The sequence below is a fragment of the Colius striatus genome, chromosome 2 (genome assembly GCF_028858725.1).
Source record: "Colius striatus isolate bColStr4 chromosome 2, bColStr4.1.hap1, whole genome shotgun sequence".
NCBI lineage: Eukaryota > Metazoa > Chordata > Aves > Coliiformes > Coliidae > Colius > Colius striatus.
The window spans coordinates 3,955,142-3,979,841 of NC_084760.1; the positions used below are offsets into that span (position 1 = coordinate 3,955,142).

A 24,700-nucleotide genomic window follows, 5' to 3' on the forward strand; every position below is an offset into this window, starting at 1 on the left:
GAAGCTGGAACACAAGAAGTTCCATTTAAACATCAGACAAAACTGTCAGTGTTTCAGTGAGGGAGTCTTGGCCCAGGCTGCCCAGGGAGGGTGTGGAGGCTCCTTCCTTGGAGGTCTTCAAGACCCACCTGGACACGTTCCTGTGTGACCTGATCTAGGTGGGTCCTGTTTCTGCAGGGGAGTTGGACTGGATGATCTCTAAAGGTCCCTTCCAATCCACACTATTCTGTGACTCTATGATTCATCTGCAGATAAGCCAAATTTCTTCTCTTAAACATGAAACATTTTATTTCTCTGTGGTGTTTTGTGATATTAAAGGGATTCTTCTGCATTTTCCCCTACTGCAAAAAAAGATCAAATAATGTGCTCTATTTTCTATTTTCAAGCACTTACTGTTCTCTCCAAAGTTTTCCAAGGTATTAGTCTAGGTATTCAGTCATACTGAAAGGATGATTTTGGAGAGAGTTTTTATTAGAGACAGTAAAGGGATGGCACTTCTGTGCAGTATGATTGAATGACTACAAATGCATTCCCGTTATGCTTTTGAAGCACAGCTTAATTTCCCTCAGATTAGTGTAAGACAGGAATTAAAGATGTTGATGCTTAGAGAACTGGGGTATTTTTTCCTTTAAAAAATCGTGTGTAGGTTTTGTTGTTAAAACAAAATAGAAGGAAGCAGAGCATCATGAAAAATATGTCTTTAACTGACAGTTGAGCAATTATAACCGGCCTCCAGATGAGAAACGAGAGGCTAGATGAGTAGTACGTGTGTAGATGTCACAGTTGTCCTTCACCACTTATGGCCATTAGCAGGAGTTCAACCTGTTCTGTCATTACCCTGCTGACACTGTACAACAGGTTGTATCGCATTGGCACTGGCTTCCATATGTCAGCACATCTGTGAGCGGTCAACTCAACCAACCATCTTCAAGGCCCCCACTTTTGCCAAGGATCTTGCTTGAAGCATATTTTCAAGGAGACAAGAGTGCACATCTTTTAGTTGTCAGATTTCTGTGTATCAGCATGAATTAATCCCTTTTCCTCCCCCCAATAGTGGCTTAGGAATGTAGGAAGCTCCCAGTAAATGCATTGTGTGGTATGTGAAATTACCTCCTGTTTTTTACTGTTGGTTTTTGGATTACTTTTGTGCCTTCCCCCCAAAAAAGTAATGCAGGAGTCTCAAATGTTTTTCCACAGAACATGAGATAATTAGGATTATATCCAACATTACATAGCATGCTAGGTGCATGAAGGTCAGATTAACTGTGTATCAAGCAGTGTTAACAATGCCATCATTTTTCACTCCAAGTAAATGACTCAAACCTTGCATAGCCACCTTTGCAAATCACTTTCCCAGCAATCACACTTTTAAGGTGGTAGCTGCTACAGTCCCACCATCCTTATTCCCATCATCTATGATCCTTTTTGCCATTAAAATTCAAGCATGTAGATTTATGTGAGTTTGGGAGATATTTAGTACAAGCACAGAGAAGCCAAAATAATCTTGTCCTCATAGGTGCACTGCATGCTGGCAAAATGGAACACTAAGAGCCATGAAAAACTGCCATCACAGATCATAGAATGGGAGGGGCTGGAAGGGACCTTTAGAGATCATCCAGTCCAACCACTCTGCTAAAGCAGGTCAACCTAGATCAGGTCACACAGGAACGTGGGTCTTGTTCCTCGCTTTCATTTAAGCCAATAAAACTGTGTTTAGGTATAAGGGTAAACTATTTTCCCTTAAAGTTACACTGCAAACCATAAACAGTCATGAAAATTACTTATTGGGCTTTTTTTCTGATTTGTGCTGAAGATCAAGCTTCAACAATATGGGAACAACCCCCTGCACCAGGACAGGCCGGGGGTCGAACTGCTGAAGAGCAGCTCTGCAGAGAGAGACCTGGGAGTGCTGGTTGATAATAAGCTAAATATGAACCAGCAATGTGCCCTCGTGGCCAAGAAGCCAATGGCAGCCTGGGATGCAGCAAGAGTGTGGGCAGCAGGTCAAGGGAGGTTCTGCTCCCCCTCTGCTCTGCCCTGGTGGGGCCTCATCTGGAGTCCTGTGTCCAGTTCTGGGCTCCTCAGCTCAAGAGGGACAGGGAAGTGCTGGAGAGAGGCCAGCACAGGGCCACCAAGATGATCAGGGAACTGGAGAAGAGGAGACTGAGGGGGGATGTCATTACTACTTTCAAATATTTAAAAGGTAGCATGTCAGCTCAGGTGGAGGCTCCTTCCTTGGAAGTCTTTTAAGACCCATCTGGACACGTTCCTGTGGGACCTGATTTAGGTGGGACCTGCTTTGGCAGAGGAATTGGACTTTGATGATCTCTAGAGGTCCCTTCTGACCCCCACCATTCTGTGATTCTATAGTTAACTAACTAGATTTCTCAGATTGAACTAATGTCAGTATCTGGGTTTAAAAAAAGGTTTATTTGGCATTCCTGTCCATTCAATGAAAGAAACAAAGAGAAAAATGTTTTAGCACATTAAAAAGTGCAACTGTGCATGCCTGGAAACACATGTGTGCAGGCACAGTTATTTATTTTTTCATGTATACTGAGTGTTTTATTGGATCCAAAATACAGGTTCTGTGCTTTTCAGAACGTGTTTGGGGTTTATAACCAAATCAATTTGCAATAAAACTTTTTAATAGGAGCAAAAAATGACATTTTAATACTCTGAACCCAAAGTAATTGTGAAGAGAACTATTTCAAGTTTGAATTACTTGATTTTTGGTTTTAATTTGAAATTTATTGTTTAGGTTGACCTTCAGATACAAACAAGAAGTCATTTAAATGAATGCTTAAAAAAACACATCATGCTTAAATGACTTTAGGTTTATAGTAAGCCTCAGAGCAGAGCAACATGAAATCTGTTTTAACTAGGGATATTGTCAACCTTGTTTCAAAAAGTAGGAAGTACAAATGTGAAAGTGTTGTATGTATAAATGGGGAACATGTTATTTTGCATATGCAGGTCTAGATTTATTCCATTTAATTTTAGGCACTGACCTTAGATACCTTGTGACCTTAGATCCTTCTCCAGTTACATCCCAAAGTGCTTCCAGTGAGCACTTCAAAACTGAGACCCTTGTATCACTGTCCTGCATGTAGCCCAGGGCTGCTGTGCCCTAACTTGACATCTTGCCCAGGTTTAAGTTTTAAGTTGCATGTCTGATCTATTTTCGCCTTTCATTTCTCCCATCCATAAACACAAACTTCCAAGGCAAACCTGAGCAGCTTTAGTGTATGAGAGGGAAGGGCACCTCACCTTCAGGAGCCATAGAACAGCTGAGGGCTGTGTCTGGGCAAATAAGATTGTGCCTGGAGAAAATACTGATATGAATGTAGAGCTCAGAGTACTGCATAAACAGAGCACATAATCTGAGGCTGAAAATGAAAACTGCATCTGGAATATTGTGTCTAGTTCTGGGCCCCTCAGTTCAAGGACAGGGAGCTGCTGGAGAGAATTCAGCACAGGGCCACCAAGATGATGGAGTGGAGCATCTCACTTCTGATGAAAAGCTGAGAGAGCTGGGACTCTTTAGCTTGGAGAAGAGGAGACTGAGGGGTGACCTCATTCGTGTTTACAGATACTTAAAGGGTGGGTGTCAGGAGGATGAAGCCAGACTGTTCTCAGGGATGGCCAATGATAGGACGAGAGGCAGTGGGTACAAGCTGGAACAGAAGAGGTTCCAAAGAAACACAAGGAAAATCTTCTTCCCTGTTGAGGTGAGGGAGCACTGGCAGGGGCTGCCCAGATGGGCTGTGGAGTCTCCTTCTCTGGAGACATTCCAACCCAGCTGGACAAGTTCCTGTGTGCCCTACTCTAGGTGGTCCTGCTCTGGCAGGGGGAGTGGGCTGGATGAGCTTTCCAGGTCCCTTCCAACTCTGAAGATTCTGTGATTCTGTGAAATTCCATTTTAGATGAATGGGTCCAAGACTGTAGCTAAAAAGCTGAAGTGTAACTTGCCTGCAAAGACAGATGTGATTTGGCCTGTGCCTTATAGTTAGTGAGAATGGAGATGTGTTAATAGTGAATATTTATGCAGTCTCATTTGGGGTTTAATGAAACTGGAGATCTAAATTGTTTGTGAGAAACCTTCTAGCTATGGTTATCTTAGTAAGGGTAACACCTGAAGCATCTGTCCACGTACTCCCATCCACAGTGCTTGCTGTTTGATGCACAGCCTTGAGACTTGCATTTCAACATGATCATTTTTTCCAGTTCAGATTGTAGTGCTGTTTCTGGTTTCCTGCATATGAACTGATTTATGCACTTTTGAGATTTCTTCTTGGGGGAGAGAAGGGTGATATAGCAGGAGGCAGGTTCAGCACTTTGAAAATCTTCTTTCCTTCTCTTCCATGAGGTTGGGGCTGTTTGGTGTTACAGAAATACTGATGTAATTAGCAAAGAGCTGCTAATATGGATGTAACTCTCTTGGTAAAGCTATATTTTAGTCAAATCATACCCAGTAGGGTCAAAAAGCCATCCAGGTTAAAGTGCAGCCTTGTTGATGTAATTGCTGCCACACCAGGAGCTTCCTAAAGGCCCATGAGGTCCAGATGGGACTGTACCTGTTTGTGCTCTGTCATTGTGCCCCAAATCATTCCATGATTCTATTCTATTCAACAAGAGTCTGATGTAGATGTCGTCTCATTAAGAACCTCTATGAAATGACAGAATGGTAGGGGTTGGAAGAGACCTTTAGAGAACATCTAGTCCAACCTCCCTGCTAAAGCTCTTTCCTCTTATTCCTTACTGCTTCTTTCATAGGGCTCCTCGATTTAAGGGGTTCCAGCAGCAGGACAGCCAGGAGCTCCTGCACTATCTGTTGGATGCAATGAGGATCGAAGAAACAAAGGTAACACTTTTGTGTGTGTTTTTAAAGAACTTACTGGACTGTGTGGTGAACTACTAGTCATTGCTTCTGTGCTCTTCATGTTCCCAATGCTTTAAAATGTACTTAGTGAAGTAAAACCAGCTATTTTTGTTATCTATAGAAAAAAAATTGTGGCTTATCTGAAAGAAAATTTAGTTATGTACATGTTGATATGTTAACTTTTCTGTTTGGAAGGGGAGTTTCAGTCAGCAGTAGGAAGAGTATGGTGAAGTACATCATGGTAACTTCAGAAATTGGAATTGTTTGCCGTTATTTAAAAAAAAATAGAAAAGAGAACTTGTAGGGAGTCAAGAAAGTAGAAGTAGGACCTCTGATTTAAGTGACAAAGTGCATCTTAAAGCTTTGGGACAGAAATTAGCAGAAATTAACTGTGGGACCTGCCCACAGCTTTCATGGAAATCTAGTTCCATGAAAAAAAAAAGAAGAAAGAAAATCTTGCAGTTTTTATATCTCTTGAAAGTGTGAAGAGCTGCTTAAAATCTACATCTAAGTATGCTAAGTATATAAGCAGCTGATACTATGTTAAAACTGTCCCTGTGTAGGACTTTTTTGGTTTCTTTTCCTTCCTTATTTCTGCCTCCTGCATTGTTAAAGGCAAGAGGCTGTGTGTTTGAGTGCTTGAACTATTTTGAACATGTCAGATTTCGTCTGCCTGACTTTGTCTTGGACCTTTCTTTTCAGATGATGTTTTGGGAAGTAACCTTGTCTAAGTTTCTTAAAAGGAGGGCCTTAAATCTCATACTGACCAGAGTGCTTCCCCTTCCTTCTCATTTAGTGTTGTGGTTAATGTCGTGATCTTTAACTGAATTATCTTGCAGATAAACTGTGTCAAAGCCTAGTTTCTGGCAGTAGAGCTGAACAAATCCCCATCCTACCAGAATATTAATATATATCGGTCTTGTCAGCAGTATAATTGATCATAAGCAGAACTGAAGTAGCGGGAGAAGCATTGACATTGTCACACTCACAAAATTACATGTTGAACAGAGGCATCTGACTTCAGTTAGAAAATAGTTATCATGTTTTTGCAGTAAACTGTTATTTTCTTCACTGATTTTCGTGTACTAGAAGGTAGAAACTATCTTTGCTGAATAAATGAGGATTCACCAGAAGTGGGGTGATTATGACTAAAATTCTCCAATAAGTGCTTGTGCTTTCCCCTCAAGTCAGTCTCCTGTTTCACCAGAGAATGTGTCACCACTATAATAACATGCATTTGTATTTGCCTTTTGAGTCGTTGAATTGTTTATTAGAGAGCAGTGACAGCTACAGTAGCTACTGCAAAAGAGTAAAGGGGAGAGTTTAAAGTGACCTTTTGGGCATTATTTCTGCTGCCCCATCACCAGGCCGAGAGGCTGGTCCTACCCTGCCCTGCAATCACACCCCTCAGCTGCCCTAAGGGTGCATTACTGCAGACACACTTCTGTCACCAACAGTACTAGTAAAAGCTCTCTCTGGGTTTTAATTACCCCGTGTTTTGAGGCTGTAGACAATGTGACAAATGACAAGCACAGGGGACACAGGCCTGAGTGGCTGACTAGGCCTAGTGCCTGGGGACAGCCTGTGACAACATGGCTGCCACCAGAACCCTGGAGCTAGGCCTGCAGACACTAACCTTTCACTTTCCCACTGCCTTTAAACTTTAAGAGTGAACAGTCATGCTGACAGCCTTGCTGAACATGGCCATCCCACTGCTTCCCTATCCCTACTGGGATTAACTGTTTTTAACCCCTGAAAGTTTTGATGAGAAATACATATGACAGATGCCAATAGGAACTAACAAAACACCCATTCCGCTGTTGCCTCTTCCCTGTGGTTTTATATCTCACAGAAAGGCTTTCCAACACCAGTCTCAAACCTTTTCCTGTCCACATTAAAAGTGCATATGCACACAAGTGGATTTTTGAAGATAAAAGCTTATCAATAGTCCAATAGAGATGACAAAGCGTCTGCCCGTTCGCAGCAATGTGGGACGGAGATGGTTTCACACCGGGGCCTGAAGTGGCTGAACCCTGCTGCTAATTGATTAATGTCTGCTGCCATTGTCCACAGCCCCCTCTGTCCATTCAAAGACTATGTCTTTCTTTGACCTAAATAAATGGTTCAACGAGCTAATCCCAACAAAAGGGTTGCTTATGGCCCTAAACCCATTTATGGTGCTCAACTTTGTGAATTACCTATTGATTAGTCCTTTTAGTATAATTGTTGGCTTTAAGATGAAAAAAGCTGAGCTCGGGGCAGAGGGAGTTAATTCATGAGCCAGGTCACATACTCATAAGGTAGGAGTATGACTTGGTCTGATGGGTGCCTGAACTGGAAACTGAAGTTCCGATGCTGTCTGTCATCCTAATGCTTTTGTAACATGTGGCTCGAAAGTGTATTTTCTGCCTGAAAACAACAGCTAATTACTTCCTGTCAGGACATAGAGATTTGGGTTACTTGCAGAAGGTTTGGTGTCGCCATTTGTCTGCAGAATGGTATTATGCTCTTTGCAGTAACAAAGGAGACTCCTACCTGTTAGAGTTTGTGGATTAGAGAATGAGAAGGATTGAGAGTACATTTGACAGGAAAAAGGGAAGCAGGCTGGAGTGTTCCCTGTCAGGACACCTGGTTTATTTTCCTGCTTCCTTCCCTGCAACACGTTGGGATGTTGGGCTGAGCTGCATTTTGTAGCAGCCTGTACGGTTCTGCTGCCAGGGAATACAACATCTCCTTATCCAAGCTCAACTGAGAAGTAACCTCCTGTATTGAGCTGCAAATGTTGGTGACATTTATATGGATTTGTAAAAGGTTTTGTATCACTCCTAAGGTTTTCTAACATAAATCTGACATATGCAGTGTGAGGAATAAACAGGAGTAATAAATACTTCCCAAACACAGTCACTTGAAGTCTGAAGTCTAAAAGACCTTTAGCTGCTTACAAGTATTTTGTATTGTAGTCAATCAGTATTGGTCCATTCTTCACAGAACCACTGAATCGTTAGGCTTGGAAAAGATCTTTAAGATGGAGTCCAACCTCTCACCTCACAGACCCAGGCCCATCACTAAACTAAACCATGTCCCTCAGCACCTCATCTGTGTCTCTGTTGGATATCTCCAGGGATTGTGACTCCACCAGCTCCCTGGGCAGCCCCTTCCAATGCTCCATAACCCTCTGGGTGAAAAAGTACTTCCTCAAGTCCAATCTAAACCTCCCCTGGTGCAACTTGAGCCCATCTCCTCATATTCTATCATTCACACTATAGAAGGGACAGGACCCTACCTCACTACAAGTCCCCTTCAGGTAGTTGCAGAGAGTGACCATGTCTCCTCTCAGTCTCCTCTTCTCCAGGCTAAACACCCCCAGCTCCCTCAGCGACTCCTCATCAGACTTCTGCTCTAAACCCTTCACCAGTGCCCATCTCTGGACACACTCCAGCACCTCAATGTCCTGTCTGTAGTGAGGGGCCCAGAACTGGACACAGTGTTTGAGGTGCAGCCTCACCAGCACCGAGTACAGAGGAACAATCACTGCCCTGGCCCTGCTGGTCACACTATTTCTGATCCAGGCCAGGATGCCCTTGGCCTTCTTGGCCACCTGAGCACACTGATGGCTCTTGTTAGCCACTGTTGATTAACACTCCCAGGCCCTTTTCTGCCTAGCAGCTTTCCAGCCCCTTTGCCCCAAGCCTATATAGTGTTGACTGGGGTTACAGGATCTGGCCTTGTTGAACCTCATATAATTACCCTCAGCCCATTGCTCAGTCTGTCCAGGTCCCTCTGAAGACCCTCCTTGACCTCAAGCAGATCTAGTCTCCTGCCCAGCTTGGTGTCATCAACAAATTTACTGAAGGTGCACTCTGTCCCCTCACCCAGATCATTGAAGATGTTAAACAGAACAGGTCCCAGCACTGAGCTCTGGGGAACCGGCCAATAACTGGATTTAGCTCCATTCACTGTGACTCTCTGGGCCTGACCATCCAGCCATTTTCCCACCCATCTCAGAGTAGGGCCATCCTTCAGTACACTTTCCCTTCCCCTCAACAGTGGAAGAAATGCATGGCATTTGTTCACTGAAAATCTCATAGTTCCTTGCTAACTTATTGAGTGCCCTACGATGACTAATTTTTTGAGGGAAGGAAATTCTTGGATCATCGCCCACTGAGGTTAATGTCACATAGTTCTGATGCTGTTTACTGAATAACAATAGTAGATTTAAAATACTAAACTGTGCTTCTTTTATGGAAATATGAGGAGATAAATCTACCCATATGTTTATAGTTTTTAGAATGTTTACATAGTCATTAATTGTTTCACTTTTAATTATAGCGGATACAAACCGGTATCTTAAAAGCATTTAACAATCCAACTACTAAGACAGCAGATGAAGAAACCAGAAGAAAAGTCAAAGGTATGCAACTCTTTATTGAAAACGTTTCAAACAGCACAAGTTTTTAAATGCCTTCCAAACTGGCTGTTGCAAACAGCAGGCCCCAAGTACTGTAGTGACGTGCTTTTGTGATGTATTATTTCAGTGCCACCTAGTGCCTGTCTAAAGTAGAGAGAGCTTAGCATGTGCTGCCTTCCCTCTTTGTACCCAGGATAAAGGTTACCCCTGTGTTAAGAATGCTTCTTTTAGTGATAGATAGGTTTTCATTTTGTTTTCTAAAACAGCCTGCTGCATCTTCAGGTTGGTTACAGTGATTGTATCACTCAAGGGAGGCTGCTGTCCATAAATAAAACTGATTCCTGTCAGTTTACTGATACTGCAAGCCTTTCAAATATGATTACAAAGCCAAGATCAGAAGCTCTTGCAAAAGAAGGCACTTTTTTTTTTCAAACCAGGAGTTTTTTACTTGGGGTGGAGGGTTTCTTGTGTCTATGTTTGTTTATGCAAAAGTTCGAATTTGGGGGGATTTTGTTTTCATTAAAGCCTTCATAAAGATGAAACTGTTCCGAAAGTCACCCTTCTGCAACAGCTGAAGCATAGAGATGTATTAGAACAGGCTTTTGTCTTATTTCCTAGTGTTTTTATACTTTCAAAAACCATTTAGAAAGGGTGACAACCTCTCTGCTACTCTCGTGTTTATATCAAGGCAATACAATATTATGCCTTCAAAAGAAAACTGAGGTCCTCAAGACCCACCTGGACATGTTCCTGTGTGACCTGATCTAGGTGACCCTACTTCTGCAGGGGGGTTGGACTGGATGATCTCTAAAGGTCCCTTCCAACCCTACCATTCTATGATTCTATGATTGTATTGAAAAGGCTTCTTCCTCAGAGATACAGTGATATTATTCTGTTACAGTCACTGGGGAAGGGAAGGAATAAAGGGAACCATCTCACTACAGTATTTTAAAGTGTTGTGTAGTATATGATATATTACTGTGTTCAAAATGTTTTGAATGTGTTTAAAAAGTATGCTTTTGTTAAATAGAAAGACTTTTGTTGTGCTTATAGTGTGGCATTGGATCTGTTCTTTTTTCACATTTAAAAAAAGGCAATGTTTTTTCAGCATATGGAAGAGAGGGTGTGAAGATGAACTTCATAGATAGGATCTTTGTTGGTGAATTGACTAGCACTGTCATGTGTGAGGAATGTGAAAATGTAGGTATTCTGGAACTTGGTTTGATGTGGAATAGATCACATACTGGTTTGATTACGTTGTCTCAGAAGTATAAAATTGTTGCCGACAATTTTATACTTATTTGTTTGTTTGTAAAAAAAATCACAAGACTTTCTTGAAAAGTTTCTCATTTCAATTGATTTATTCCTTCTTTAAAGCATTATCCTCCCAAACCTAAGAAGAAGGGTCCTTTGAATTCAAAAAGGATTCAAGTACTGAGCTTGATTGTGTGTCTAACTTAAGGCTGGAGGTTCCAAATTGTGTAATTATCTGTGGTACAACCCAATTTTGTTTGATATTTTTTAAACACTTCCCTATGTGAAGACACAAATCCTCCTGCCTGCTATTCTGTGATACACCTGAAAATTGGGAATTACTTGCTTTGAATTAACATGAGTGGGGAAATGCTGAAGTTAATTCTTTTAACTGACGTGTTTTTGGTAATTAACGTAACAACCTTAATGAACGGCCTGTTCCTGTCATAATTAATATTACTGACATTTCATCATAAATGCTTTCCATGATCCTTATCATTTGCTTTAACTTTAGAAGAGAAAAATCCTATTTGCATGACTAATTGAATGTTACATTTGTGTTTAGTCTAAAACATTATCTTCCATATTGTAGTGATTAAGTAAATCAATCAGGCTGAATATTTAAGCACAGTCCTGCAGCACCAGGTAAACTTCCCTGTGTGTGATGTGCAGATTACACCTCAGTGTCCTACCAGCATCAATGAAGAACTTTTGACTATATATAAACCAGAGGTTGTATGTATTTTGTGTGTCTCATTCAGTTTTGCTGGAGCCTTGCATTCTGCCTGCACAGAACTCAGGACTTTGTTACCTGCAGCCCTTTGAGGAAGGGCTCAGCGTTCATTTTCCTTTGCTTGCATTGGCAAAAGTACTTTGAAGTCGTTTGGTTCATGCAAACTCACTCTTCAGAGGAGGCCCTATTTGAACATCACTCATCAAGCAGTCAGTCAGCATAGTTACAGTAGTTTTGATCTGATTTATTGCTTTACTAGAACCTAAACTATGCTGAGTCCCTCACACAGCAGGTAAAAACAAGCCTGCAGTCAGTATCAAGTGTTCCAGGTGGAAGACAGGGTCACAAACAGAAAAGGGCTGTGATGGCAGTAAGATGGCACAACTGTGTTCAGTAACTTACATATACAATATGATTATCTTTTTCTTTGTTAAGGCTTTGTTTTTCACAGACCTTCCTTCCAGAGGTAAGATAAGTCAGCAGGACTCTAGAATGGTAAGGGAGTGAGCTTAAGTAACAGGCTGGGATGAGATATTGTAGCCAGAAAGATAGATGGAAAGTGCTGAGTGAGAATGTCTTTAGTCACCCTTTGCCAGATATTTCCAGCCTCTGCTTAGATTTTACATGGCAAAGTGAAACTGCAGTACAGAACAGAAGGTCAGGGTTTTTGAGTCCCCTTTCCCCCAGTAATTGGATTTATGTTAACAATTACTAGTGTATGTTACAGTGTGAAAACTTCTAACAAAGCCTGACAGTCTCTTCCGAGAGCGTCATGTTAGAACCTGTCATCTAACTGTCATTAACCAGCCCTTGCTGCTTAACAGTGTACAAGGTCAAGGGTCCAGTATCAGGAAACTCTCAAACATGGCTTTCAGCACAATTGTGCCATCTAGAAGGCCCACATGACTTGAAAATCTGTCTGGAGCTCAGGGAAACTGTGTATCACACTGCTTCTAGGAGGCTGTTTGGTGCCTTGCTCTTCATGTGTGTGAGTTGGCATTTTGTGCAGTGTCAGAAAGAAAAGCAGAGCTAACAAAATCATTAAAACCAAAAAGTTTGTGGGAAGTTCTTCATTGTAGTTTGATACATCTTGTAACCAATTAACTTCTTGTGTAGTTTCTGGTAATAGTTTCATTTTAAAAAGGAGCTATGTGCTTCAATCATACCACGTTCTTTGCATGTAATATGCCTTTTCTCTTTTTTCTTCAAGATCTCAACAGTAAAAGAACCTTTCATTGATCTTTCACTTCCTATTATAGAGGAGAGGGTAAGAAACAGAATAAGTGATCAACTCTTGCTTCCAGAGAATTGTTTATACATTCCTTTATGAAGATGTTCATGTGTATGCACACAGTTTTGATCCCAAGCCTAAAAGTGTGTGCTTGCCTATAAATACATGTACTGTCACACAGTTAGATTTGAGCACCTAGAGAACCTGAGTGCCTTGGGCTGGGGGATGAGACAGTGTAAAAATGGATAGTCTTTGAATAGATTTATTCTGGGGGTTTGGGGCATTTAACAGAAGGCCTCCATTAGCTGCAGTGGAACTGTGTTCTTTTGAAGGCATAGACTCTAGTTTTGCAGGACTTGGGGGTTTCATTTGAGAATGGAGGGAGTGGGTTGGGAGTGGTTCTTCTCCCATCCCGAATACATTCACATATATCAAAGGGAGAGTATTTAATGTCATATTTCATTCTGTATTAAATGCACTCTTCTTCAAACAGCAGATTTGCTCATAATATGTTCTTCATCTTCATTGCTGCAGTGCAGATGCCTGTGGAAGTTAAAGCTTTAAGAGCATTTTGGGTGTCTGGGCCCCTGTTCTTCCTGACTCATACGTGTAACACGGGAACTTCATGGCTTCTGTTTGAGAGAGAGATCTGCTGGCTTTTAGCAATGGCTGCACTTATATGAAGCCATGCATTACTTTCTGATCCTCTCTTTCCTGTACAGCCTAGACATGCTGCTGCCATCCATGTGATTGATGAGAGATGTGTGGCAGCTCCTTCATCACATCACAAGGCTCTCAGACTGCACCAGAGACTGATTTATGGGGAGCTGTGTCCCCTTTGATAACCTCACATCTGATACAGCTGTGCATGTGCTTACACAACACTAGAACAGATTCTTTTTGTATGTATTCTGTACTGGAATTCGGTATCATTCTTATTTCTTGTGGCTCTCAGTTGATCCTTCAAAGGTGTCAACAGTGAGTTTATGATAGTAAAACCCCACAATTCAGGAGCCAGCTAACTGGATTTATGTAGGTTACTGTATTCTGAAGGAAAGGGGAAAAACCCCACCTACATGCCTCTTTTGTGTAGGTAATAAAGAGATAGAAAATTGGCTTATTTCCTTCCCTAATTTCCTGTCTGATTTCTTAGGTTGCAAAGCCTGTGCCTTTGGGAAGAACAGGTAAAGGTAAAAGTGTACAAGAGGCAGATCTTGGTCAGTATAACTGTTCTTCTATCACTGCACTGAATAATCAACCCAAAATTGTCAAGAAACATGCTTTAACAAAAGATAAGGTAAGAACTTAAAATACTGACACTACCTAATCACCTTGAGTTTATTCTGAAGTTTCTAGGCCTACAAGGGTGGGAATTTTGATGCCCATCAACAAGAGCCTTATTCTGTACACATGGCTGACATTAGACTTGTTTTAAAATACATAGGTGTCCTAGTGGCATTTTTCGGGTTACAAGAACTGCAACGCTGGCTAAGAGAACAAACAAGTCTGTGTTGGTGCCATCTAAGGGATTAGTTGGCAATGGGGACAACAAAAATAGTACAGCTAGCAGAGGCTCTTGGAGACTGAGAGCATGATTTATGTGATACACTCAGCCTTTAGCGAGAGGCCAGCACAGGGCCACAAGATGATCAGGGGACTGGAGCAACTTCCTTATGAGGAAAGGCTGCGGGAACTGGGGCTGTTTAGTCTGGAGAGGAGGAGACTGAGGGGGGATCTCATTGATATTGACAAGTGTTTGAAAGGTGGATGTCGAGGGGATGGGGCAACAAATAATGGATTGTGCTAGGCTGCTATATTTGCAGAACTCTTTGCTGCCATCAGAAAGAACTGTATGAGGAAGCTGCAGCGGAGAGACACTGAACTGAGCTTCCCAGCCCCTGGGCTGCTGAATCACAGAATCAAACAACGGTAGGGGCTGGAAGGGACCTTTAGAGATCATGCAGTCCAACGCCCCTGCCAGAGCAAGTCTCACCTAGTTCAGGTCACACAGACACTTGTCCAGGTGGGTTTGAAAACCTCTAGTGAAGGAGCCTCCACACCTTCCCTGGGCAGCCTGGGCCAGGGCTCCCTCACTCTTACAGGAAAGAAGTTTTTCCCTAAGTTTAAGTGGAACTCCTTGTGTTCCAGCTTCTTTCCATTACCCCTTGTCCTGTCACTGGACACTACAGAAAAAAGTTCTGCCCCAAGCTCTTGATGTCCACCTTTCAAAGACTTGTAAATATTAATGACATTCCCCCTCAGTCTCCTCCAGATTAAACAGCCCCAGGTCCCACAGCCTGTCCTCATCAGGAAGATGTTCCAGTCCCCTGATCATCTTGGTGGCCCTGTGCTGGCCTCACTCCAGCACTTCCCTGTCCCTCTTGAGCTGAGGAGCCCAGAACTGGACACAGGACTCCAGATGAGGCCTCAGCAGGGCAGAGCAGAGGGGGAGCAGAACCTCCCTTGACCTGCTGCCCACACTCTTCTTGCTGCATCCCAGGCTGCCATTGGCTTCTTGGCCACGAGGGCACATTGCTGGCTCATGGTCAGTTTATTATCAACCAGCACTCCCAGGTCTCTCTGCAGAGCTGCTCTCCAGCAGTTCAGCCCCCAGCCTGTGCTGGTGCATGGGGTTGTTCCTTCCCAGCTGCAGGACTCTGCACTTGTCCTTGTTGAACCTCAGGAGGTTCCTCTGTGCCCAACTCTGCAGCTGGTCGAGATCTTGGTCAATAAAAATAAGATAATGGGTTTAATTTGCCTTGATTTGGTCACATTTTAAGAGATGAGTCTGTTTCCTGTTTCTCCCCTGTGCTATGGAAACAACTTCTCCATAATTTACAGAATCAGTTGAACCAGGAGCGACGGCTCACCAGAAAAGCTTCGTGCAACGAAGAAGAAAGAAGCCTGGTTATCATGCAGGAAAAAACCAAGAAGCTTGAGCTGGCAGGTAGCTCTGGCATCCTGCACCCCAAAGACACGGGTGCAGACTGCGCTGTGAACGGCAGCCAGACGGAGGGCAGCGAGAAGGAAGCCGCCAGCCGCTCTGAGAGCAGCTTTGATGCAGACAGCGAGGCCTCGGAAAGCGAAAGCGCTCCGAAGCAAATGGCTCTCGCCCCTTGCAGCAAGACGGCAGCTTTGCGCGTCAGCCGCGTCAGCGTGAAAGTGCCGCACGGCAGGCCGAGTGACGGTCACGAGGAGACCATTTCCAGTGCCATGGCTAAAGTCAGCTTCTGCGATACTATCAAGGAAGAGAAGAAACCCAGCCGTGGAGATCCAGCACTGGGTTTATCAAATAACTCCGTGTTCTCAGACAAATCCCCGCTGTCCCAAACCCCTCAACATGCTTTCCAGACGCTTTCCCAGAGCTACATAACTAGCTCGAAGGAATGCTCTGTTCAGTCCTGCCTTTACCAGTTCACCTCTGTAGAGCTGCTGATGGGGAACAACAAGCTTTTGTGTGAGAGCTGCACGGAAAGGAAACAGAAGTATCAGAAGAAAAGCAATTCCACAGGTAAAGTGCTTGGATCTGGCTGGGTGCTATGAAACTGCATCTGGGAACTGGCTGGACTCAAAGGCTGGGCTCGATGATCTTAAAGGTCTCTTCCAGCTGAAACGATTGTGAGTCTAATTGTGATTCTAACTGGTGTGCTCGCTGCTGTTCCATTGCTCCGGCCTGGGCCTCCCTCTTGTGGCTAAATAGAAAATGTCTCCCTGAGCACAACTTGCAACAAGTTCAGACTTCATCCTGCAAAGGCAGCAAGGCTGCAAGTCACAGAATCTCAAGGGCTGGAAGGGACCTGGAAAGCTCATCCAGTGCAACCCCCCTGCCAGAGCAGCACCACCTAGAGTAGGGCACACAGGAACTCATCCAGCTGGGTTGGAATGTCTCCAGAGAAGATGTTAGAACATAATTATAGATGTCAATTAGAATTTACTTGGCCATAAACCAAACAGGTGCATTGTTTGAAATTCATCTGTGCTGCTGCTGCTGTTCTTTACAGTCCAGCTTTGAACTCATTGCTGTCATATTCAGCTCTAGCAACCTGCATACTCAGCAGTGTAGTGAATTGTGTAAGAGGGGCAAAGAAAGACAGTTCTAATGAAGAGGGAAAGGAAACTGACACAGATCTGTAAGAAAGGCCGTGACAAGGGAACTGCCTTCCTGTGACTGCGTTTTCCTCAGTGTTTGTGTAGCCCAAGCACACCATTGGGGTTCACAGAGTAAGAAAAGCAATTTCAATATCATGAAAGAGAAGCTTTTAAAGGGTCTGGAGAGTTTGTTTTTGATGTATAGTAATTCAGAAGGATAAAAAAAAGTAGGCCTCCTGATTGTAGGTAAAATACAAAGGGAGGTCTTACAGGAACAAAGAATTAACCTGTTTGCTGTGCATTTATAGCTATTTGGAAGGATACAAATTAAGCATGAATTAATTCAGGGAAATTCCTCTAAAAGCAGTATTTTATAATCATTCTCTTACCATTGTTGGACTGGGAGTAAGTGCTGTATAAAGAATATTTTGGTTCCATGGGCACAGTGAAAAATGGAGAAGGAAAAGCACAACTGGTCATTATCAATGGTTTCCTTCTAAACCAAAAGATTTAAGAAGCCACCTACTTCTATTTGCAGCGCCCCCTTCTACCTCAAATGAAATCTTTTCCTTTGGACACGTGGTGAACTAGTAAATGAGTCATTTTTGTAAGTGAAAAAACAAGTACTGCTGGCACCTTCCCTTTTACTGTGTGAGGAACCACTGAGCTGCTCTTGCTAAGAGCCCTGGGTTCAATTCCCTCCGCACCACAGTTAGAGTCCACATATCCCAATCCTGTGTGCTCAGCCAGCAGCTTACAAGGCATCCTGAAGCAGACACCACCCCTCAGATCTTAAACACAAAGCATGCAGTCATTGAGAAAGAAGTGAAGAGTGGAAAAACAACCTCTATGTCAGTGATGGGGACATTAGCACAGATAAAGCAAGCAGTGCCTTCTGTTTCTTGCTCATTCCTTTATTCCAGGTAAGATGGTTTTAAGGGGAAGGTTGAGTGCTGCAGTAACAGACAATGCAGGGAACTCAGTGTGCAAGCTGACCTAGGTAGCTTAGATGCTTCCACCTTCTGATGATTTGCAGAGGACAGGCTCAGACAATGCTCAGCTTTGGCAGATGGTGTTTATTAGAAACCAGACAAATGACAATCTTTTTCTGTTACTCCACAAAACATCCTTTGCATTCCATTGCCCCACAAAGCCATTGCAATGTGCATCTAGTCTGTCAGCCCTTTGCAAAACACTTCAGTGCTGTGTGTCTCTCTCCACTTTACAAATGATTTTGATATTCATAAATACAGAAAAGAAAATGGAAGGTGTCTACACAAACGCTCGGAAGCAGTTGCTGATTTCTTCAGTTCCTGCTATTCTTATTCTTCATCTGAAAAGATTTCACCAGGTAAAAAGCCAAAACCCTCTGGTATGTTCTTCTGCCCTGCTGGTGGACAAGAAGCAGTTCTTTACTGGTTGTGTGGTTGGGCTGGAGAGGATCCAGAGCTGGGCACCAAGCTAGGAAAGGATTTGGAGCATGTCTCATGTGAGGAAGGGCTGAGGGATCTGGGGCTGTTGAGCCTGGAGAAAAGAAGGCTCAGGGGAGACCTTCTCATTGTCTACAGCTACCTGAAAGGAAGCTGTAGCCAGGCTGCGGTGGGTCTGTTCTCCCTAGGAACAAGCAATAGAACAAGAGGAAACAGCCTCAAGTTGCAGCAGGGGAGGTTCAGGCTGGATGTGAGGAGGAATTTCTTTGCTGACAGGGTTGTGAGGCATTGGCAGGGGCTGCCCAGGGAGGTGCTGGAGTCACTGTCCCTGGAGGGGTTTCAGAGAGGGGTGGATGTTGCCCTGAGGGAAATGGGCTGGTGGTTGATAGGGCTGGGACAAAGGTTGGACTCCATGAGCTTAAAGGGCTCTTCCAGCTGAAACCATTCTATGATTCTATTTGCTTATCACAGGGACAGCTCGTAGAAGCTTTCTCTGAAACGTGCTCATGTGCTTTGGGCTGTCTAATACAGTCATAGTGAATTGAGCCATTCAGGTGTATCCAGGGAAACCTCTTACGTGTGCAGCAGGCACTGTATTGAAAACCTTACAAAGAGTGGTTAAATCAGTGACAGTCTTATTCTGGGGTTTGGTTTAACAGTCTAGTAATACCCTTTAGCTTTAAAAAGCCTCCTAGTAAAAATATTGATTTTACAGTGTTTTTTTTCCCCTCTTTTCTCTTGAAGGCTGGTCTGAGCCTACGGAAAGTAAATAGGCATGTGGACTTCCCTCTCATTTTAGACCTAGCACCCTTTTGTGCTGCATCCTGCAAGGTACTCATGCAAAATCTCTGTTTTTACTGTACTTGAGCACAAGTTAAACTGGAATGATGATGATGATGATGAAGATGATGATGGTGAATTGATGATGATGGTGATGTTTATTATACAGGCTGCCCAGGGAGCTGGTGGAGTCACCATCCCTTGAGCTATTCAACAGACACACAGATGAGGTGCTGAGGGACGTGGGTTAGTTTAGTGATGGGCCTGGCAGTGTGAGGTGAGGGGTTGGACTCGATCTTAAAGGTCTTTTCCAACCAGAATGATTCTCTGATTCCCTCCTTTCCTAGAGAAACCACAGAGTGAATATTTCTAGAGAGCATCCCGAGATTGGCATTGTGACTGGCTGAAATGTCATTCATATCGTCATGGATGTAAATTAACATTAGTTAAGCTATGGTGCCTTGATAGTGTATCTGAGAGCATTAAGGGCAAGTATTGCTGCTCTGTCCTAACTGAATTCCAAGTAAGACTATTGACTATTTTCAGATGTATTTCAGCCCTGGCAATGCCGTAGATGTCTGTTTGTTTCCTTTGAAGGACTACTGGTGATGAACTAGCTGAAATAACTTGTAAAATTGATTGTGAAATAATTTCTCCTTGTTTCCTGTGTTTCTGGGAGTGCAGAATGTTACAGATGGTGCAAGAGTGCTGTATAGCCTTTATGGAATAGTGGAGCACAGCGGGTCAATGAGAGGCGGTCATTACGCAGCGTATGTGAAAGTCAGGACATCCTCCAAGAAATTACTAGAGCACATTTCTGCCACTAAAAACGTCCTGGGTATGTACAAACAGAACCTCCTTTCTCTGTGAGTAAAACCAAAAGCAACCACTGACTGCAGCTCCTCATCCTTCAGGGCATTTGCAGCAAATGCTTGGTTTAGCTCAGAGTATTCTGGAATTTTTAAGGCAACATGATCTATTTTTTTTCTGTTCCATTCAGTTCTGTTCCTGCTGCAGGATGAGCCCCACACAGAGCTCAGTGAATGTGGTGGTTTGGCCCTGGCTGGGTGCCATGTGCCCACTAAGTCATAATATCTCCCCAACTCCTAAACTGGACAGGGGAGAGAGAACTATGACGAGAGGTTTGTGAGTGGAGATAAGGGCAGGGAGATGGCTCAGCAGTTAGTGTCACAGGCAAAACAGACTCAGCTTGAGGAGAAATGGTTTGATTTATTAATGAACCATCAGAACAGGGAGATGAGAAATAAAACCAAATCTAAAAACACCTCCCCCCAGCCCTCCCTCTGCCCAGGACTCTCCTTCTTCCCCCCACAGTGGCTCAGGGGATGGGGGTTGTGGTCAGTTCATTACAGATGGACTTTGCCACTGCTGCTTCTCAGGGAGAGGCCTCCTCACAGTCCCACTGCTGCACTGTGGGGTCCCTCCCACGGGAGACAGTCCCTCACCAACTGCTCCAGCGTGGCTCCTTCCCATGGGCTGCAGCTCCTCACCAACTGCTCCAGCCTGGGGCCTGCCATGGGGCAGCTCCTCACACCCTGCCCCAGCGTGGGTCACCCACAGGAGAACAGTCCTTCAGGGACAGACTGCTCCAGCCTGGGGCCCTCACAGGGTCACAAGTCCTGACAGCAAACCTGCTCTGGCCTGGGCTCCTCTCTCCCCACGGGCTCCCAGGTCCTGCCAGGAGCTTGCTCCAGGATGAGCTTCCCATGGAGTCACAGCCTCCTTCAGGCATCCACCCGCTCCAGCGTGGGCTCCTCCACGGGCTGCCAGTGGGTCTGTGCTCCCTCATGGCCTCCATGGGCTGCAGGGGCACAGCTGCCTCACCATGGGCTGCACCACAGGGCACAGGGGAGTGTTTCTCCCAGGGCCTGGGCACCTCCTCCTTCTGCACTGACCTTGGTGTGTGTGGAGATGTTCTCACATTCTCACTCCCTGTTGCTGCTGCAGTTCAGCAACTGACCAGCAACTTCTTCCCCTTCTCCAGTAGGTGACTCACAGAGGTGTTACCTCAGTCACTAATTGGCCAGGCCTGGGTCAGCTGTGGGTCCATCTTAGAATTGACTGGCCCCAGCCCTATCAGCTAAAGGGGAAGCTTCAGAGTTATTCTTGTGGGCTGGAAGCTTCTCTTCCTTTTATAAATACCCACTTGTATTTGTTTGATGACGATGCAAAAGACAAGAAACAACATCTTTTGCTTTTGCATTTCAGGTTTAAAAGAAGCCATGGGAGCATCGGGAGGACAGTGGGTGTATGTCAGTGATGCCCACGTTCAGATGGTTCCAGAATCCAGAGTACTAAATGCACAAGCATATCTACTTTTTTATGAAAGATTATTATTATAATTGTCAGCAGTTTAATTTAAAATATGGTAGTGGTTATTTAGTTAATCTTATTTAAAGCTGCAGTGGTAAGAGTACCTGTAAATACCGTGCCTTTATCTTGTAGAGAATTCATCCTGTGTTGACTCTGAAGTTCAGTCAAGCTATTACAAATACCTGAATGGTTCTCTTAAAGTATGCACTTTGCCAAACATTTACAGTTCCTGGATTCATTCAACTACAGTACCATTAGAATGTAAGACAATGTCCTATCCTACTGAGCCCTGCAGAATGTTTGGGTTTAACAAAGGTAAGCTTTCACCCATAGCTCTGCAACAGTTGAGAATAAAGATACCCGTAGCATTAAGTGCCTGGATTTGCTGGTGTACACTAATATAGAGTATTTCAACCTCTTGTGATCTAGTCCAAATCCTTCCCACTGCTGGGCTGGATGTCAGCTGTTAAGATTTCTGCAAACTAAGAACCTGTCAGGTCGTGTGGCTTCCACACATGGTAATGGGCAAGCACAGTGCTTCCTGCGTGGGTCAGCTGTACCTACTCCTGTTTTCATACACATACATCCTCGGTGTGCAGATGTGTATCCTCTGATCCACAGAGAGATACATGTATACACGTGTGTGTGTGTATATAAGTGCACCATCAATCCATCACTACATAATCACTGTACCTACTAGGAAACAGATTGCAAATACTCTGCGTTTAGTCAGTTTTCAGATGATGACAATGTACTGCTTACAAGCTTGTGGATGGATACATGTAACAGGGAAAGCCTGTTACCTCTGATTCAAACATCAACTTGTTTATCCTGAATGCTTTTCTCACAGGAGTAATAAACTATACATTATTTTTGCACTGTGTGTGAGAGTTGGACAGTAAATGATGAGTTTTGTCCCTTGATACACGTCTGGACTTTCCTTTGTCATCCGTGGAGGACGGCAGGTGGCCTTGTGGCAGAACTTGTGTTTTCATCCTGTTCCAGTGCCCCAATTGCAATTGTTCCTCTGGTAATTTCTCAGTTCTGTCCCAGAGAGTAACAGATACATTTTAAGGCTAAAAGCTAAACATTATTTTGAAGCATAGTGGCAGTTCAATACAAATCACTTCTCTAACAGTCCCATCCTGTCCAACTTGCTCTTCAGTAGAGGAAAGACCATGATCATTTATGCATACCATTTTGATTTACGGCTTCTTGGTGAAAAAACAGGCTGTCCCTAAGTCCTGTCTATTCCACATGTTGGCACACCTACTTGCACGACTTTCCTATTGTCTAGTTCTGTTTCAGAGCTTCATCCCACCTGCATTTGCTCTTTTGCTACAGAAAATAGCAAAATCTGCCACAGCTGTGTTTGCTCAAGCTGATGAGGTGGGTTTTAAAGCCACAGCACTTGTACATACTTGATGGGATTGGTAGACCACACAGCTGACTGTCATGACAGGATGAGTCCCTGGGTGTGCAGGACTTAATTTTCCAAAGGAAAACTCATCTGTTTAGGTCAAAGTTAGGCTCTGAGTTCTGGCCAATGAAATGATTTTTTCCCTACACCAATTAAAATTGTCTGAGTCTACCCAAAAGTAGTGAAATTAAGAGAAACCAAGCAGTCAGCTTCAGCCATCTGTATTTCAACTAAACACATCTTGACCTGAGCCTGCAGTAAGAAAAAATCATGTCTAGACTAGAGTTAGTTAAAACATATTAATTCTCTTTTACCTTAACTTCCCATACTCTTCATCCACTTACACACAGAATGGTAGGGTTGGAAGGGGCCTCTAAAGATCATCCAGTCCAAACCCCCTGCTCAAGCAGGTCCGACCTAGATCAAGTCACACAGGAATGTGCCCAGGTGGGTTTGGAAACCTCCCAAGAAGGAGCCTCCACACCTCCCTGGGCAGCCTGGGCCAGGGCTCCCTCACTGAAACACTGACAGAGTTTTTCATTGTGTTTAAATAGAACTTTCTGTGTTCCAGCTTCTTTCTGTTACCCCTTGTCCTGTCACTGGACACAACATAAAAGTGCTGCCCCAACCTTCTGACACCCACCATTTAGGTATTTGTCAATATTCATGAGATTCCCCCTTCATTCTCCTCCAGACTAAACAGCCACAGTTGCCACAGCCTTTACTCAGCAGGAAGATGCTCCAGTCCCCTGATGATCTTGGTGGCCCTGTGCTGGCCTCTCTCCAGCACTTCCCTGCCCCTCTTGAGCTGGGGAGCCCAGAACTGGACACAGGACTCCAGATGAGGCCTCAGCAGGGCAGAGGAGAGGGGAGCAGAACCTCCCTTGACCTGCTGCCCACACTCTTCTTGATGCATCCCAGGCTGCCATTGGCCTTCTTTATCTCATGATAAAAGAAATTACGGATGTTTCAGGTATTCACATCATATGACACTAAAGGAATGAAGGGCAGTGATGACAGCAGTTAAGCTCCTCCAGTGCAACCCCCCTGCCAGAGCAGGGCCACCTAGAGTAGGGCACACAGGAACTCATCCAGCTGGGTTGGAATGTGTCCAGAGAAGGAGCCTCCACAGCCCATCTGGGCAGCCCCTGCCAGTGCTCCCTCACCTCAACAGGGAACAAATTTTTCCTTGTGTTTCTTTGGAACCTCTTCTGTTCCAGCTGGTACCTGTTGATCCTTGTCCTATGACTGGACATCAACCTCTGTTCCACAAAAAGCAATGCAACTGCTAAGACCTTGCCTACAGAATCACCACGACATCCATACAGGCAGAGCTAGTCACCAAGAACCATTTCCGTACATTAAATACAACGATAACTGAAATCTGGCCATTCTGCATAACCTGCTGCATTGTCTTGCCAATGGTCCAGACGCTGACCTGACCCAGTGACCGAGGATGCCGCCGCCCTGCTGCTACACACCGCCCGAGTTGCTCACACCCTTCAGAGCTGTGGCACTGCCCGGAGCCACATCCACTCAGCCGACGCGCTTCACACGCTTCTTCACCCAGACTCCGCCTTCCGCGCCGCACGCTCGGCTCGTAGCCCCTGAGCAGCCCGGGAGTCCCCTCACACCGGCGGCGGGAAGGCTCCTGAGGCCGCGTGGGCCGAGCCAACCGGAGTGCGTGTGGCTGCCCTCAACAAAGATGGCGGCGGCGGCGGCCCCGGCCCGCCGCTTCCCGCCCGCCCCCACGCCGTCCCTAAACAAAGATGGTGGCCAGAGGCGTTCGCGTGTGCCAGGCGGGGGTCACCGCCGTGACGCGTTACACTTCCGGGTGAGCGCCAGCCGGCGCCATATTGTCTTGTTCGTGAAGACGAGGGGCGAAAGAGGGGAGAGAGCGGCGGCGCGGCGGCGGCGCCTGCGGCGGGAGGCGGGGGCGAGTGTAAGTAGCGGGGCACGCTGCGCTCGCCAGCGCTCCCGGGGGGCCGCCGGGTGTCCAGCTGACCCCATCCTCCCCTTCCCTCCTCCCCGCTCAGCCGGGCCGAGCCGGCGGCCGTTGGGGTGGGTGGTGGGGGAGAGGCCCGCGGCGGGAGCTTCTGTCCGGGCACGAGGGGGAGGCGGGCGGCCGGGGCGGCGGAG

General features: G+C 44.8%; 2 protein-coding genes across 8 annotated transcripts in view; both read left to right on the forward strand.

The window, feature by feature from the left end:
- Positions 1 to 22,019, forward strand: part of USP45 (ubiquitin specific peptidase 45) — a 62,904-nt gene extending 40,885 nt beyond the window's left edge. For all 6 annotated transcript variants that reach the window (XM_061991429.1, XM_061991428.1, XM_061991433.1 and 3 more), the window contains exons 9-18: positions 4,777 to 4,864; positions 9,212 to 9,293; positions 10,399 to 10,490; positions 12,488 to 12,544; positions 13,662 to 13,805; positions 15,350 to 16,019; positions 17,851 to 17,948; positions 18,772 to 18,858; positions 19,492 to 19,645; positions 21,037 to 22,019. In XM_061991429.1, the coding sequence (XP_061847413.1) occupies positions 4,777 to 4,864; positions 9,212 to 9,293; positions 10,399 to 10,490; positions 12,488 to 12,544; positions 13,662 to 13,805; positions 15,350 to 16,019; positions 17,851 to 17,948; positions 18,772 to 18,858; positions 19,492 to 19,645; positions 21,037 to 21,170 (1,606 nt within the window). In that variant the 3' untranslated portion in view covers positions 21,171 to 22,019. The remainder of the gene's footprint in view (positions 1 to 4,776; positions 4,865 to 9,211; positions 9,294 to 10,398; positions 10,491 to 12,487; positions 12,545 to 13,661; positions 13,806 to 15,349; positions 16,020 to 17,850; positions 17,949 to 18,771; positions 18,859 to 19,491; positions 19,646 to 21,036) is intronic.
- Positions 22,020 to 24,343: 2,324 nt separating this feature from the next.
- PNISR (PNN interacting serine and arginine rich protein) overlaps positions 24,344 to 24,700 on the forward strand; it is a 30,378-nt gene continuing 30,021 nt past the window's right edge. For both annotated transcript variants that reach the window (XM_061989562.1, XM_061989563.1), the window contains exon 1: positions 24,344 to 24,503. The gene's annotated coding sequence lies outside the window, so the exon portion shown is untranslated. The remainder of the gene's footprint in view (positions 24,504 to 24,700) is intronic.